Source organism: Paramacrobiotus metropolitanus, unplaced genomic scaffold (assembly GCF_019649055.1).
Source record: "Paramacrobiotus metropolitanus isolate TYO unplaced genomic scaffold, Prichtersi_v1.0 Parri_scaffold0000043, whole genome shotgun sequence".
Taxonomy (NCBI): domain Eukaryota; kingdom Metazoa; phylum Tardigrada; class Eutardigrada; order Parachela; family Macrobiotidae; genus Paramacrobiotus; species Paramacrobiotus metropolitanus.
This window is the reverse complement of record NW_026570263.1, coordinates 905,982-918,064: the sequence shown is the minus strand read 5'-3', so window position 1 is coordinate 918,064 and position 12,083 is coordinate 905,982. Positions and strand designations below refer to the sequence as shown.

The window sequence follows — 12,083 nt, the reverse complement described above, 5'->3', positions numbered from 1 at the left end:
ACTCCACGTCAGCTGAAAAAATTACTGTACGAAAGCAGAAATTTGCACTTTTTTACTTCTTAACTCCAGCGTCCATATATAACGTAACCGCGTTACAATGAAAATACAGAAAAGAATCCTTTGAGAACAGAACCGTATCAATTATCATTGTGAATCTATCGTACAAGACAGAAGGCAAGAAGGGGCATCTGGCCAGCTTCCGCTGCCGGTCAGCTGACGGTGAGTGAACTGTGAGTGTGATGCTCAGAAGACGAAGCGCATCATGAACCCCGTCAGCAGATCCATCTCCAGTCCCTTGACCAGCAACACCCCGTGCCGCTCGTCGAACAGGAAGTCCAGCGCCTCGTCGTGCACGCGGAGGGCGCGCGGCCGGCCCCGCATCCCGAAGACGGTCAGCCCGTCCAGCAGCGGGAGGGGCGCGAAGCCGGCGCGCAGCACCTTGGACTGCAGGACGTCCTGCTTCAGCTGGAACTGCACCAGGGAGTAGGCCCCCGCCTCCAGGGCGTCGCCCCGCGCCCCGTCGTCCCAGTACAGCTCGCCCAGGGCGCTGCCGTTGGCGTTGAGCCCCACTAATAAATGGAAGGGCTGGGTGCGGGTGGCGGCGGTGGTGGATAACGGCGACTGCGTCGGGAGGATGGCGCCGCCCCAGACGTGCAGCTGGATCTTGTCGAGGGGCGCCTCCAGCCGCACCGACTCCCCGGCGCTGTTCAGCGCCTCCCCGGTGTAGAAGTCGAACCAGCGCCCGGCCGGGAAGTAGGCCAGGACCTCGGTGGCGCCCTGGGCGAGCACCGGCGACACCAGGAGCCCCCCGCCCACCATGAACTGCCAGTCGACGGGGAAGGTGGCCGGGTCGGTGGGGAACTGCAGGAAGAGCGGCCGGACGACGGTGGCGCCGTTGAGGGCCGCGCGGAAGAAGAGGCTGTAGTAGTAGGGGAGGAGGCGGTAGCGGATCTGCAGGGCCTCGCGACTGGAGCGCACCACGTCCGGCGGGAAGGCCGCCGGGTCCTGGTCCGTCTGGCCCAGGCTGTTGTGGTTGCGCGCGAAGGGGTAGAAGGCGCCCAGCTGCTGCCAGCGCTGGCACAGCTCCACTGTCGTGTTGCCGTTGAAGCCGCAGATGTCCGCGCCCACCAGCGGCACGCCGAACATGTTGAAGGTCAGGATGGAGGGGATGCTGCGCTGCATGGCCTCCCATGTCGACGGCACGTCGCCCGTCCAGTGACCTTTACATTAACCGCCATTTATATTTATCTTGGTATTATTAACAAGACTTTTCAGTGGCCTTTTACACTGGGCGGAATCTATATACATAAAGGTCAACTCTTTATATATATTTATACGTATAATTAAAGATCAGTGAATACGGAAACTGCATATAAAGGTCACTTAATACCTTTAGCAAAATTTTATATATATAAAGGTCATTTAAATATATATATGTAAAGGTCATTTGTTTTATATATAAAGGTCATACATATATAAAGGTAAAGGTTCGGTTATATGTATAAAATAAATAACAATTCATAGTCCACATCTGTCGTGACCTTTATATTAACCGGCAGCATTAAGCGCCATTAAACCACCACCAGAAAGCTTCGCTTACCGGAGTAGCGTCCCTGTCCACTGAAGCTGGAGCGACTGATGATGAATGGCCGGGAATTGGGCTGCAGCGCCAGCAAAGCGTCGCGGGTGGCCATCGTTTCGGAGATGCCGTAGAGGTTGTGTAAATCGTAGTGGCGGCCCAGGTGCTGGCGCGCTGTCATGCAGATGGTCTTGGCCTTCAGCGTGTCATGGAGGACGTGTGGGAGGTAGGGCGGGTCCTCCAGAGGCGACGCCGGACAGCCCTCAACGCTGCCGTCCACGAAGTTGGACGGCTCGTTCTACCAACGGCAGCATTAACCTGTTAATTAATCCGTTAATAGCGGAAATGCATCGACGGTACCATGTCGATCCAGAGGCCGTCAAAGGGCACCTCCTGGTGGAAGTCGGCGATCTGCTGCGTCCAGTAGGCGCTGGCGTTGGGATGGGTGAAGTCCGGGAAGACGGTCATGTCGCCGGTCCACACGCGGCCCCGCAGCAGGCCCCCGGAGGCGTTCTTGACGAAGACGTCCATGGCCACACCGGCGTCGAAGGGCGGGTATGTGCCGGGCGTCTCCACGGCGCTGATGCCCGGGTCCGTTATGACCACCTACAGATACATACATTATACAACTGTCATCAAGGGAATAACGGTTTGTGTCAGTTTGGCTCACGTAGTGCATGCCGGCGTCGTGCAGCTGCTTGACAAACTCGGGTAGCCCGTTGAATTTGTCGTGGTCGTAGCTGAAATCGCGGCTCTTATCCATGTAATCAATGTCGTTCCACTGTAATTAGACCACATACAGTAATAGTGAACATTATTCAGTTCTGTAGCAGCGGCATCTGCGTAAAATCCACCTGAACGTCTAGGGGAATGCCGGCGTCGATGTTGCGCTGCATGACCTCCCGCGTGCGGTTGAGGGAGCCGTAGCCGAAGCGGCAAAGATGGAAGCCGAGCGCCCAGTAGGGCGGCAGCGCCGGCCGGCCCACCAGCTGCACGTACTGCTGCAGGACCTCCTTGGGACTGGGCCCCAGGAAGAGGTACAGGTCCAGGACACCGCCCACGGTGCGGAAGGTGATGGCCGGCGCCGGCGTCAGGATGACGTCCATGGCGTTGGAGTTGCGCAGGAAGACGCCGTGGGCGCGCCCTTCCGGCGGGCCCTCCAGCGCCACGTACAGCGGGTGGGCGCCGTACAGGGGCAGGTTGGGGCCCGGCTGCACGTCGGAGGCGAAGAAGGTCAGCCGGGTGTAGTCCACCGAGTGCACCAGTCGCTCGCTGTGCTCGCCCAACCCGTAAATATACCTACCCAATTCCCAGAACAATTAGATAGAAAAAAAGCACATGGACTTCCGGTGCCGGCGGACGCACTTAATCCCCGAAAATAAACTACTTGGGCATTGGTTAATATAAAGGCATATATGACAAGACGGTAGTGCACTTCCGGCGGCAGATGCCGGCAGCTACTCAGGAGTGATTAATTTCAAGAGGAAGTCTTTAAGTGCAGTGTTGACAGGCACTCCATGTGGCACTAGGAACACTGTTCTTACCGTGTGGGTAAAAACGAGGACATCTCGATGAACTGGTCGTAGAAGGCCAGACTTCCGGCAGCGGTGTCCAGCAGAACCCGTCCGCTGTCGCGCCGGCTGACGCGGAAGGAAAACGGCCGCCGCGTGACGTTGAACACGTACAGCGGATTGGGCGGCCGCCCGCGGGGCGCGTCGGCCAGCGGGGGCAGCGGCACCTCGTAGCGGCTGCTGTTGGCGTCGCCCAGCTTCACCCGCAGCCGCCCGACATCCTCGAAGTCCACGCTCAGCCGCAGCCATTCGACAGGGTCCGGGTAGCGCGGAAAAGCGGCCGTGTCGCGCCGCAGGAGGCCGGCGAAGCCGGTGGGGGTGGCGGTGTAATCCCGCAGCTCGTAGGCGGGATAATCTGCAAGATCAATCGCATGACTGCGCAGCAGGTGCGAACGCCGTCGTCCCGGATAAGTGCCAAGAGGCCACTTCAATCACGCCGGGCCATTCATCCTCCTTAACACCTTGTTTACCGGCTATACATTTCTCCTAACACAAGCCGCTGATGACCTTTGTGTGGGCGCACAAAGGCGCCTCAAGTGGCACGGATCGGGCTACAATAATCTGATCTTGCACCGGCATTTACACCGGCACCGGGATGCGTTACGCATCGATCAGGGCTGACAATGCGCCGGATGCGGCCTTTTCAACTGATCCGTGCCGGTGCATCTACACCTATGTACATACCGCATGTACATACCGCGGAAATTTACCGCGCATGCCGAACAATAATCCGCTGATCAATATTTTTTTTACAGCTTTGTGTGCATGAACATTTGTTCCATTAGGAAAACTATACACAATCTTGCGCCGGCAACGGACGCGGCCGGGCTGGCGTAATTGGCCCATTTTCCCATCATCCCGCCGGTAAATGTACCGGTTGACGTTGGAGAGTGATTAACGGTTCCGGCTGTCAGGTAGATTAAGCGCTTTCACCGCATTAACGAGGCGCATGAAGGAGAAAACGCGCTAATATTCCTGCCGCTCAATTAGCCGCGAGGAACGTTATATATAGCAGCAACGGCAGCGGGAAGCTAGTAAAGAAGCGGGTTTTCGTCTGCCGCGGGGTGTTGGTTGGTTTGGTGCAGTGCGTGTAATTACATTAAATCCCGGGCAGTAAATGAAAACGGCGCCGGGATCAGTGACAATGCGGCCGCTTATCGTCGCACCGCGATGGACACGGATCCTGCTCGTTGGAGCATGGAGCGGCACGCAGCCAACGTTTTCCAACAGCTATATATCAGGCTTATCCCGGCAGTCAGGCCGCATCGATCGCGCGGCAATAACAGCGATCGATGCCGGGCCGGGATTTAGGTGCATTATTCTGGCGCATTTAGCAGCATCGCGGCGGATTATGCCCACTGACAAGATGCGCTCAGCTGGCAAATTCAACGTCTTATCCAATATATGTATCGCCTATATCGCATACACTGTATCCTTAAATTCCCGCATGTCCCACTGCCCAACCCAGCAATCACCCGCTCGCCAACAAAATACACACACGTACCGCCAACGTTTTTTTTGCCGGGCCACGTCTTGGCGGATTCCGCTAACGATGCTCTCGCTATTTAAACGCTACATGTACATGCAACCGGCCAACTTCCGGTTGCCTTACTCGCCTATAACGCAGCTCGAATTCCCTGCACGGTGCACCTTAAGCCCCGATAAAATGCCGCACCTTCACTCCGACATTGAAGCATAAAAAACCATGTACAACCAAATTCCATCTGATGTTCAAACATTTTTCCCAAATTATTATAACTGTACCATGTACGTACAAATTGTAAAATGCGCTCGTACGTAGTACTGCAGTTTTTAATATCTATACTCGTATAGATATTATGCAAACCATAGACCAGAAATCATTCGCTGGATTATTGAAATGTATTAGCTAGTCTTCCGCTAAATCTCAAACATATATACATAATTATATAATATATACATAATAATACATATACAACATATACATAATTATGCAGATGCATATAGTACACTTTAAAATGCGCAATGCAAAGACATACATCATTATTGTATATGGGATATGGCATAAATATCAGTTTGTTGTCTGAGCGTTCACCTTTGCAATACTTACCATTCATTAACGCATTTAACGATTTGCTCTACATAATGTAAATAAAATACAGATATGTACATATGTACTCGTATCCCGCTGTTCCAGAAATCATCTTCCTATAGACAGCTGACTAAACACCTCGTACTGCATATAATAATAAGTCAATAAATAATAGTACGACTGACTAAATAATACTGCTACTGTTGAACTACTGAATTTTTCGTAAAAATGGAATATCTATATAAGCATTATCACTAGCTTTATGTTAATCTACAACGCGAAATGTGGATAAATAAACGCGCATTTTACTTCACTGCAACTGTATCCCCCCAAAAAAAACATACGTACTGTAGTTTGCAAACAGCAACTCACAAGGCGCGCCTGCGTAATGCGTATACGCCCGAACGCAGCCGGGAATAGGTGTTAATTGCGGCAAACGGAAGTCGATTAGCTGCGCTATTCTAAGCTCCAATCTAACCGCGCCGGCACGCACAGCGCGACACCTCCAGATGCACTACTCTATTCTGTTATATACCGCGGTTTACCGATCCCAGCGCGAAGTAGTGTACACGAGATGTGCTGCTTATTATGTTGATTGACGCGGGCTTAATTTCCGCTCCGTACCCGCAGCGCCAAGGGACGCATCCCGATGATATTAAACCAACTCAATCAGCAGCCCGCAGCCGGTCCCATATTTGATTAACGCGCGCTGGCTGTTACAATTTACAACCGGCAAATCCACCCATACTCGTACCACAAACGTAATAGAAACACACGAGTACACGGCAACATTTTTCACTTTACCGTGGTTAATTAAGTTAAGTGGCGTCATTTGTACTTACCGAAGGGATAGAAGCAGTAGGGCACGCCGAGATGCTGCGGGCCCTTTTTCCGGCGTCCGCGCTGCTCCTCCGCCTCCGCCTGCGCGTCCGGCGGCCGCCAGCAGCACCCGCGCGCCTCGCACGCCTCCTGCGCGGCGCCGGCGCCCGGCATGCAGTCGAACCGCTCCTCCACTTCCCAGCACACGTCGCTGCCGTTGACGGCGCTCGTCCGCCGCGACGTGGCGTTGTGCTGCGGGACACCCGCCTCCTCCTCCACGCCGCTCTGCTCCAGAATAATCACCTTCAGACTGAACTCGTCGACCACCGGCAGGGATTGCGCCGGGAGGGTCGGCGGGGCCGCGGAGCGACGGAGGTGGGGGTCCAGGAGAAAGAGGGACAAGAAGATGAGGAAGAGGCCGAAGAGGCAGGCGCAGAGGACGGCCAGGACGCCGGTGCTGCAGTGCGTCGGCCGCTTGACGATTAGGCGGCCGTCGGCGGCGCGCCGGCACACCAGGACCGACAGCTGCCGGCCGCAGGCGGTGGCCGGGCTGCTGGCCAGCAGCATCTGCTCGCAGCTGTAGCTGCTCGCATCCCGTTCCATGGCGGACGCTGGCTACTAGCGGGGGATCATCGCGAAGAGGAGTGTGAAGAGGAAGGCGCAATCTGGCGAGTGTTTGCCTACTTGCCGCTTTTAATCAGACGGGCCGAATATGACTGTCTAGAATGACGGGAGAAGAGCGATGAACAACTCTCGATAACGCTGTACTTGGGCACTTGCCCGGAAGTGGCTAGTGTCAACAATAAATTCACGGCGCCACCGAGTCAGCTGAATGGATGCACGCCATCCAGCACTTGCACGGCACAGATTTGCCCGATTAGCAAGCGGATCGCTTCCTGTCAGCTGTAATGAATGCTGCACTGCCTCGACTAAACTGCACCAGCCAGTCAACTCCATTTTGGCCTTCAGTGCAGTGCGATGTGTACGTACGTACGCATCGCACCGCCTCTACCAGTACCACGTACAAAAAACTGGCCAATTAAAGCCGCAGCATCAGACCGGTACGTGCGCATGAGTGCAGTGTGCACTGCCAAGTGAAGACAGTTGTACGCAGCAGCACAACGCCTGCGCTGTTTGAGTACAAAGTGCTGTTTTTGTTTACATGGGTTTGCAACTGCAGCCTTGCAGCATAAAATTGGGCAAAAACAAATGCATTTACAGAGTACTTAATTTTGCAATTTGTTAAATATTGAGTCATTTTATTTAGTAAAATATCTACGGTAATAACGCCATAACGGTACTAATGCACGTTATGCCGACGGGATATTGCCAAAAACGATCCATACGGCAGGAAACCATTCGCTTAAACGAAGATATTTGGAAAAATATAAAAATGCAATTTACTGTATTTAAATGCTGAGTGCCAATTTTGTATTCCATCTCAAGAACACATCGTCATAGGCCATAGCCTCATAGGCAGTGTTTACCTCTATGCTGAATCGGTATCGGCAACCATGGGATCCTGAACGATATGAGGCTTATCCAGGAAAATAAAAGGGGATAAACGGGAATAAACAAGTACGTAGGTCGAAATGGATTTAAATTCAAGGAATCCAGACAAAAACAGCGCGACTGACATATTGCAGAATAGGGACATTTCGATATGTCGACGCCGTCTTGGGCGGTTGCAGCATACACCGTGATAACAGGCATTTGCAGATTTCTGACAGCAATTGAAATTTACCTCGTATTTGGCAAACTATCACAGAATAAGAATACACTTTATTAACTTTATGGTTTGTATTTTGTACTTTATTTGCTCATTTCTGTGGAGTCGAGAACGCACGCAGCATTTGCACGCTGGAAATTAGGAATATCTCTAGCATAACTTGCAGAAGGAATTATCAGTGTTGGGTTCGCGTGATGCTGCGATAGCGAGACGACGAAGCTCTTCTTCATTGTGCCAAGACCCAAGAGCGTCCCTGCCCGCTGGACGCAGCGATGCGGCGGTGAATGGAGGGGTAGAGAAGGCGGCCGGGGATGGCGTATCTGCAGGAAGCGGGCGTGAAGGCGCTGCGGCGACTGCGGGGGGCCGGCGCGGCGCTGCAGTGGGACGCCAGTGTGAAGTCGCTGCTGGCGGCGGTAGGGGCGGCCTCCCTCGGGTACTGGGTCGCGCGGGGCGGCTGGGCGCTGCTGCGCGGATCCGTCTCCTACTTCCTGGCCGGGCCGCTGCGGCTGGGCATCAACCTGGCCAAACTGACGCGCGACGACCACGGCGCAACGGGTTCAGGATCGGGAACGGGATGGGCAGGCAAGTAGGTGCAGGCTTGCAATCTTATTGGCCAGTCAGTCACTCAGTCGTCGCTGCAATTGCATCAGCTGTACTGGAGCAGGTTGGTAAGCGTGTCTTGTGTGTCCTGCAGTGGTCTCGGGGGGCAATGAGGGACTGGGTCTGGCCTTCGCCAAAGAGGTACGCCGTCTGTGCTCGCATCGAAACATGACAGGTTCTCGTGACGCTGACGCGAACTGTTGGTAGTTGGCCCGCCGCGGCGTCAACGTCATCGTGGTGGGACGGAACGCCGAGAAGCTGGACATGGTGGCGCGCGAGATCGGTAGGGGGCGATGCGCTTGATGGGTTGATTAACTGTAGCAGCGCTGCAGCTGTTGTCTCGGCAGAGGCGGCCTTCCACGTCAAGGCGGACATGCTGGTGATGGACTTCAGTCGGGCCGGCGTCGAGGACTACCAGCGCATGCGCCAGCGTCTGGCGCGCATCCGCGTCGACATCCTCGGTAGGTCAAAGTGCTGGATCTCCTGCTCTCTGCCGATGCCTTGTCCACATGAATCCATGATGACCGCATGTAATTATGTTTGCAGTCAACGCCCTGGGCATGGTGGACGGCGTCTCGGGCGCCTTCGGCAGCGCGTCCAACATGGAGCAGGTCAGTCGGTGGCAATGTTCTTCTTCAACTGCAACCCGCGAATGTGCTACAATGCGTCGGTTGACACTATTCGTGGCGCATTGCAGACGTGCCTGGACATGCTGCACGTCAACCTCATGTCCATGTTTATGGTGGGTAACCTGGTGTACTCCGACTGGTCTTCCCCGTGTGACACGTGCCTCTGAAATGCAGTTGACGAACGCGGTGCTGCCGGGGATGAAGGAGCGCCGCGCCGGCGTCATCGTCAACCTGTCCTCGCTGGCGGCGGTGTACCCGCTGCCGCACTACGCCCTGTACGGCGCCATCAAGGCCTGCGTCGACTTCTTCTCGCTGGCGCTGCACAGCGAGTGCCGCCACCACGGCATCACCGTGCAGGTCAGTCTCTCCCTTCTCCCGTTGCGCAGCGTGCTTACTCAGCGTCGCTACTCCTTGCAGAGCGTCCTGGCCGGACCCGTGCTGACCAAACTGACGCGCAACTTCGCCAAGTCCTTCTTCATCGTCCCCGCCGCGCCCTTCGCCCGCGACACCCTCTCGCAGGTACGCCAACGCTGGACACCAGCCCGATGTGCGTTATTAGACTAATTAACGAGAGTGGACAGGTGGGACTGCGCAGCCGGACCTTCGGCCACTGGATCCACGCCTTACTGGTGAGAACCTTCGACGTTTCCTCTTATTTACGCAGTCAGCGTCTCTTCCGTCATTTTCTCCAGGTGTCCCTGGCGCAGCCCATCCCGCTGCGCCTCACCCTGCGCTTCCTCCGTCCGCGCGCGCGCCCGACCACTTCCGGCGCGGGCTCGGCCGCCGGCTCGTTGTAGGCGGTGGTGGTGTTCCCTCTGTGTGCTCCCTCTCCCGGCTCAGTCTCTCTGTGTCACTGCCCGCGTTGTGCCGCTGCGATACGAATTGCACATGATCAGAAACGGCGATGTCGACAGATGAGAGTGTCCGCCGCAAAGGACGACGTTTGTTTTTGACTGTTTTGTAGCGCAAATCTAGGCTTTCTTGGTTTTTATCAGTAAAATTCGTAAGCCGACCCCATCAAGCGCGCTTCCTCAGCAGGAAGCGCGCTTGGTTGTGGTCGGCTTACTCTCAGCAGTCTGGTTCGACTGACTTTGTTCTACTTCTTTCTATCGTACAAACAGTCATTTACTATACGCATCGCGCTGACACTGACGACACACCGATTTTATTTATCCAGTACTTAATAACTAGTGCCTCATACGTCGATATCAACAGAATCGACAAACAAGAAATCAGTAAATAAAAAATTATGCCGATAATAAATTAATAATATAGGTATCTTTGGAGAGCAAATGAGATTCACGTGACCGGGAAACACCGGTAACAGCAGTCCAATAAAAAAGGCAGCCGATGAATTAAAGATGGATGCTTAACCGAGCCGGCGCATCTGCTGTCGAGCCTTATGCAGGCGCGCGAGCCGGTGTTGTTGGGCGCGGAAGTGGTGGAGATAGCGCTCGCGCAGGACGTCCAACGGCTGCGTGATGGACAGCCAGGGAGGGCGCTGCGGGCGCGTATTACTCGCTGTCGGAGCGGCTAGCGACAAACGTCGGGCAGTCGGGAGCGTCTCCAATGTGGCCGCATCAAGAGTCGGCCGCACGTCGCGAGGCAACCGCACGCGGGGGGTGGGGAACTGGGTGAAAAAGGTCAGGGGATCGGTCGGTCGGACCGGAATGCCGACGACCAACGGCAGCAGCAGTAGGGACGTCCACAACGCCCAGTGCAGCATCCAGGCAGGCTGCAGGGGAAACCGGAAATCGGCCATTCCCGTTAAGAAATCCCTTTTATCGGCAAGAATTTAGTGCAATCCTCCGTCAAGCATGCACTCGTCAGCACCGCAGTCGAGGGATATAGCCGTCTGCTGTATAATCAAACGAAAGGTCACGGGCAGCGGGTAGATGCGAGCAACGGGCGTCAGTGGTCAGCAATGAGGATCGATTGATATACGGTGCATACAGTTCCCCGGACACCGACACGTGAACAACAGAAGAGATTCGTGTATCGCTACAGGTTTCAGTGAAAATTCTAGGCCGCTGGAATCACGCAGTTGGTGTTTATATACGATTAGTGTCATTGCATTCTGTTGAGCTGGTGTACAGGTGTAATTGGCAGTTGGTCAACGTTGTTGACAGTGGCCGTGCGCACGTGCCCTCTGTACGTAGTTTGCACCTTGGCTCTTGTCACAACCGGCACATTTCGGCACATAGTATTGGCGCGGCCGCGGGATTAATTTTGGGGATTTCTTAGGCGATCGACTGTGCATGCAGTGTGCCGGGCACTGCCTGCGTGCCATTTCCGTGCCCGATCCGCGTCCACATGAACATACAGAATTAATACTGTAATGCATTCTGCCGGTTGACTGTCGTCTACCGCTTTGGACCGACCCCAGCCGAACCGACGAAACAGCAGTGTTAATGCTATCCAAGTTGTACAGTTCAACGTCCAAGTTGTCAGCATGTTTTTCTTCTTGTGAATGCCGCAGCGGCGTCTGCACTCTGGTACGATAGTTAGCTCTTCGCCCTGTACACAACCACCATTCTCCCTGCCGGCCTGCACCTCGTACGCACCGCCTCGCTGCCGGGTCAAAGGTCATGGATAATCGTGTGACGACGTACACGTCCGCAGTCCTCGGGCGCTACGTGTTTTTCTTTTCCTCGCGATACGGGATCGGCACGTACAGTCTCGAAACACACTCGAGAAAGGTCACGTTATCGATGATTCCGCTTTCCTTGGTGACTCGGTGCCAGCATTTGCATGGAATAATCAACTATACTAGTACTTCCACCGTACATAAACTGTATACGATGTCGTGTAATTACTTTATTTGCCACAAATAATTAATTTTGTGCATATGTGGATCTCGCAGTATCCGGCATACATATTTTCGCAGAACTTCTGCTGTAGCAGGAACGAAGTCGGCTCATTGAGAATCTATTGAGAAACTAGCGTAGTACGGGCAGAAAATACTAGCTGCACTGTTGGTGGAAATGCCACTGCGAGCGGAAACGCGGTACACAGCCCATACCGAGCTCATAGAAGTGCTGTATAGTTCCATCCATATAATAGAATATTTTCGGCAGGCATGCCG

General features: G+C 54.4%; 2 protein-coding genes across 7 annotated transcripts; one reads left to right on the top strand and one right to left on the bottom strand.

Annotated features, from left to right (window-relative positions):
* Positions 1-35: 35 nt before the first annotated feature.
* Positions 36-7,684, bottom strand: LOC129590877 (lysosomal alpha-glucosidase-like). 2 transcript variants are annotated; one of them, XM_055486308.1, is made up of 8 exons: positions 7,528-7,684; positions 6,064-6,760; positions 3,124-3,505; positions 2,434-2,878; positions 2,250-2,360; positions 1,940-2,185; positions 1,601-1,877; positions 36-1,220 (listed from the first exon to the last, which is right to left on the bottom strand). In XM_055486308.1, the coding sequence occupies exons 2-8, from the start codon at positions 6,641-6,643 to the stop codon at positions 244-246; spliced, it is 3,018 nt and encodes a 1,005-aa protein (XP_055342283.1). In that variant the 5' UTR covers positions 6,644-6,760; positions 7,528-7,684; the 3' UTR covers positions 36-243. The 2 variants fall into 2 exon arrangements, with proteins under 2 accessions (XP_055342283.1, XP_055342282.1); XM_055486307.1 differs by lacking the exon at positions 7,528-7,684 and having other exon boundaries at positions 6,064-6,964.
* On the top strand, positions 7,217-12,033 carry LOC129590883 (very-long-chain 3-oxoacyl-CoA reductase-like). Of its 5 annotated transcripts, none has more exons than XM_055486317.1 (10): positions 7,217-7,618; positions 7,936-8,351; positions 8,464-8,510; positions 8,577-8,652; positions 8,717-8,830; positions 8,916-8,980; positions 9,067-9,111; positions 9,173-9,355; positions 9,416-9,517; positions 9,580-12,033. In XM_055486317.1, the coding sequence occupies exons 2-10, from the start codon at positions 8,081-8,083 to the stop codon at positions 9,793-9,795; spliced, it is 1,119 nt and encodes a 372-aa protein (XP_055342292.1). In that variant the 5' UTR covers positions 7,217-7,618; positions 7,936-8,080; the 3' UTR covers positions 9,796-12,033. The 5 variants fall into 5 exon arrangements, with proteins under 5 accessions (XP_055342292.1, XP_055342291.1, XP_055342293.1 ...); XM_055486316.1 differs by having other exon boundaries at positions 7,687-8,351; XM_055486318.1 differs by lacking the exon at positions 7,217-7,618 and having other exon boundaries at positions 7,625-8,351; positions 9,580-9,627; positions 9,691-12,033.
* Positions 12,034-12,083: the final 50 nt, after the last annotated feature.

What these genes read in the sequence shown, in the direction of transcription:
- LOC129590877 (XM_055486308.1), bottom strand. Translation starts at nt 6,643, where the DNA reads ATGGAACGGGATGCGAGCAGCTACAGCTGCGAGCAGATGCTGCTGGCC. An exon ending in GCATTCCCCTAGACGTTCAG is followed by an intron (nt 2,361 to 2,433) that starts GTGGATTTTACG and finishes GTCTAATTACAG; the next exon opens with TGGAACGACATTGATTACAT. An exon ending in TGGACAGGGACGCTACTCCG is followed by an intron (nt 1,221 to 1,600) that starts GTAAGCGAAGCT and finishes GTTAATGTAAAG; the next exon opens with GTCACTGGACGGGCGACGTG.
- LOC129590883 (XM_055486317.1), top strand. Translation starts at nt 8,081, where the DNA reads ATGGCGTATCTGCAGGAAGCGGGCGTGAAGGCGCTGCGGCGACTGCGG. An exon ending in CATCCGCGTCGACATCCTCG is followed by an intron (nt 8,831 to 8,915) that starts GTAGGTCAAAGT and finishes TTATGTTTGCAG; the next exon opens with TCAACGCCCTGGGCATGGTG. An exon ending in ACCTCATGTCCATGTTTATG is followed by an intron (nt 9,112 to 9,172) that starts GTGGGTAACCTG and finishes TCTGAAATGCAG; the next exon opens with TTGACGAACGCGGTGCTGCC.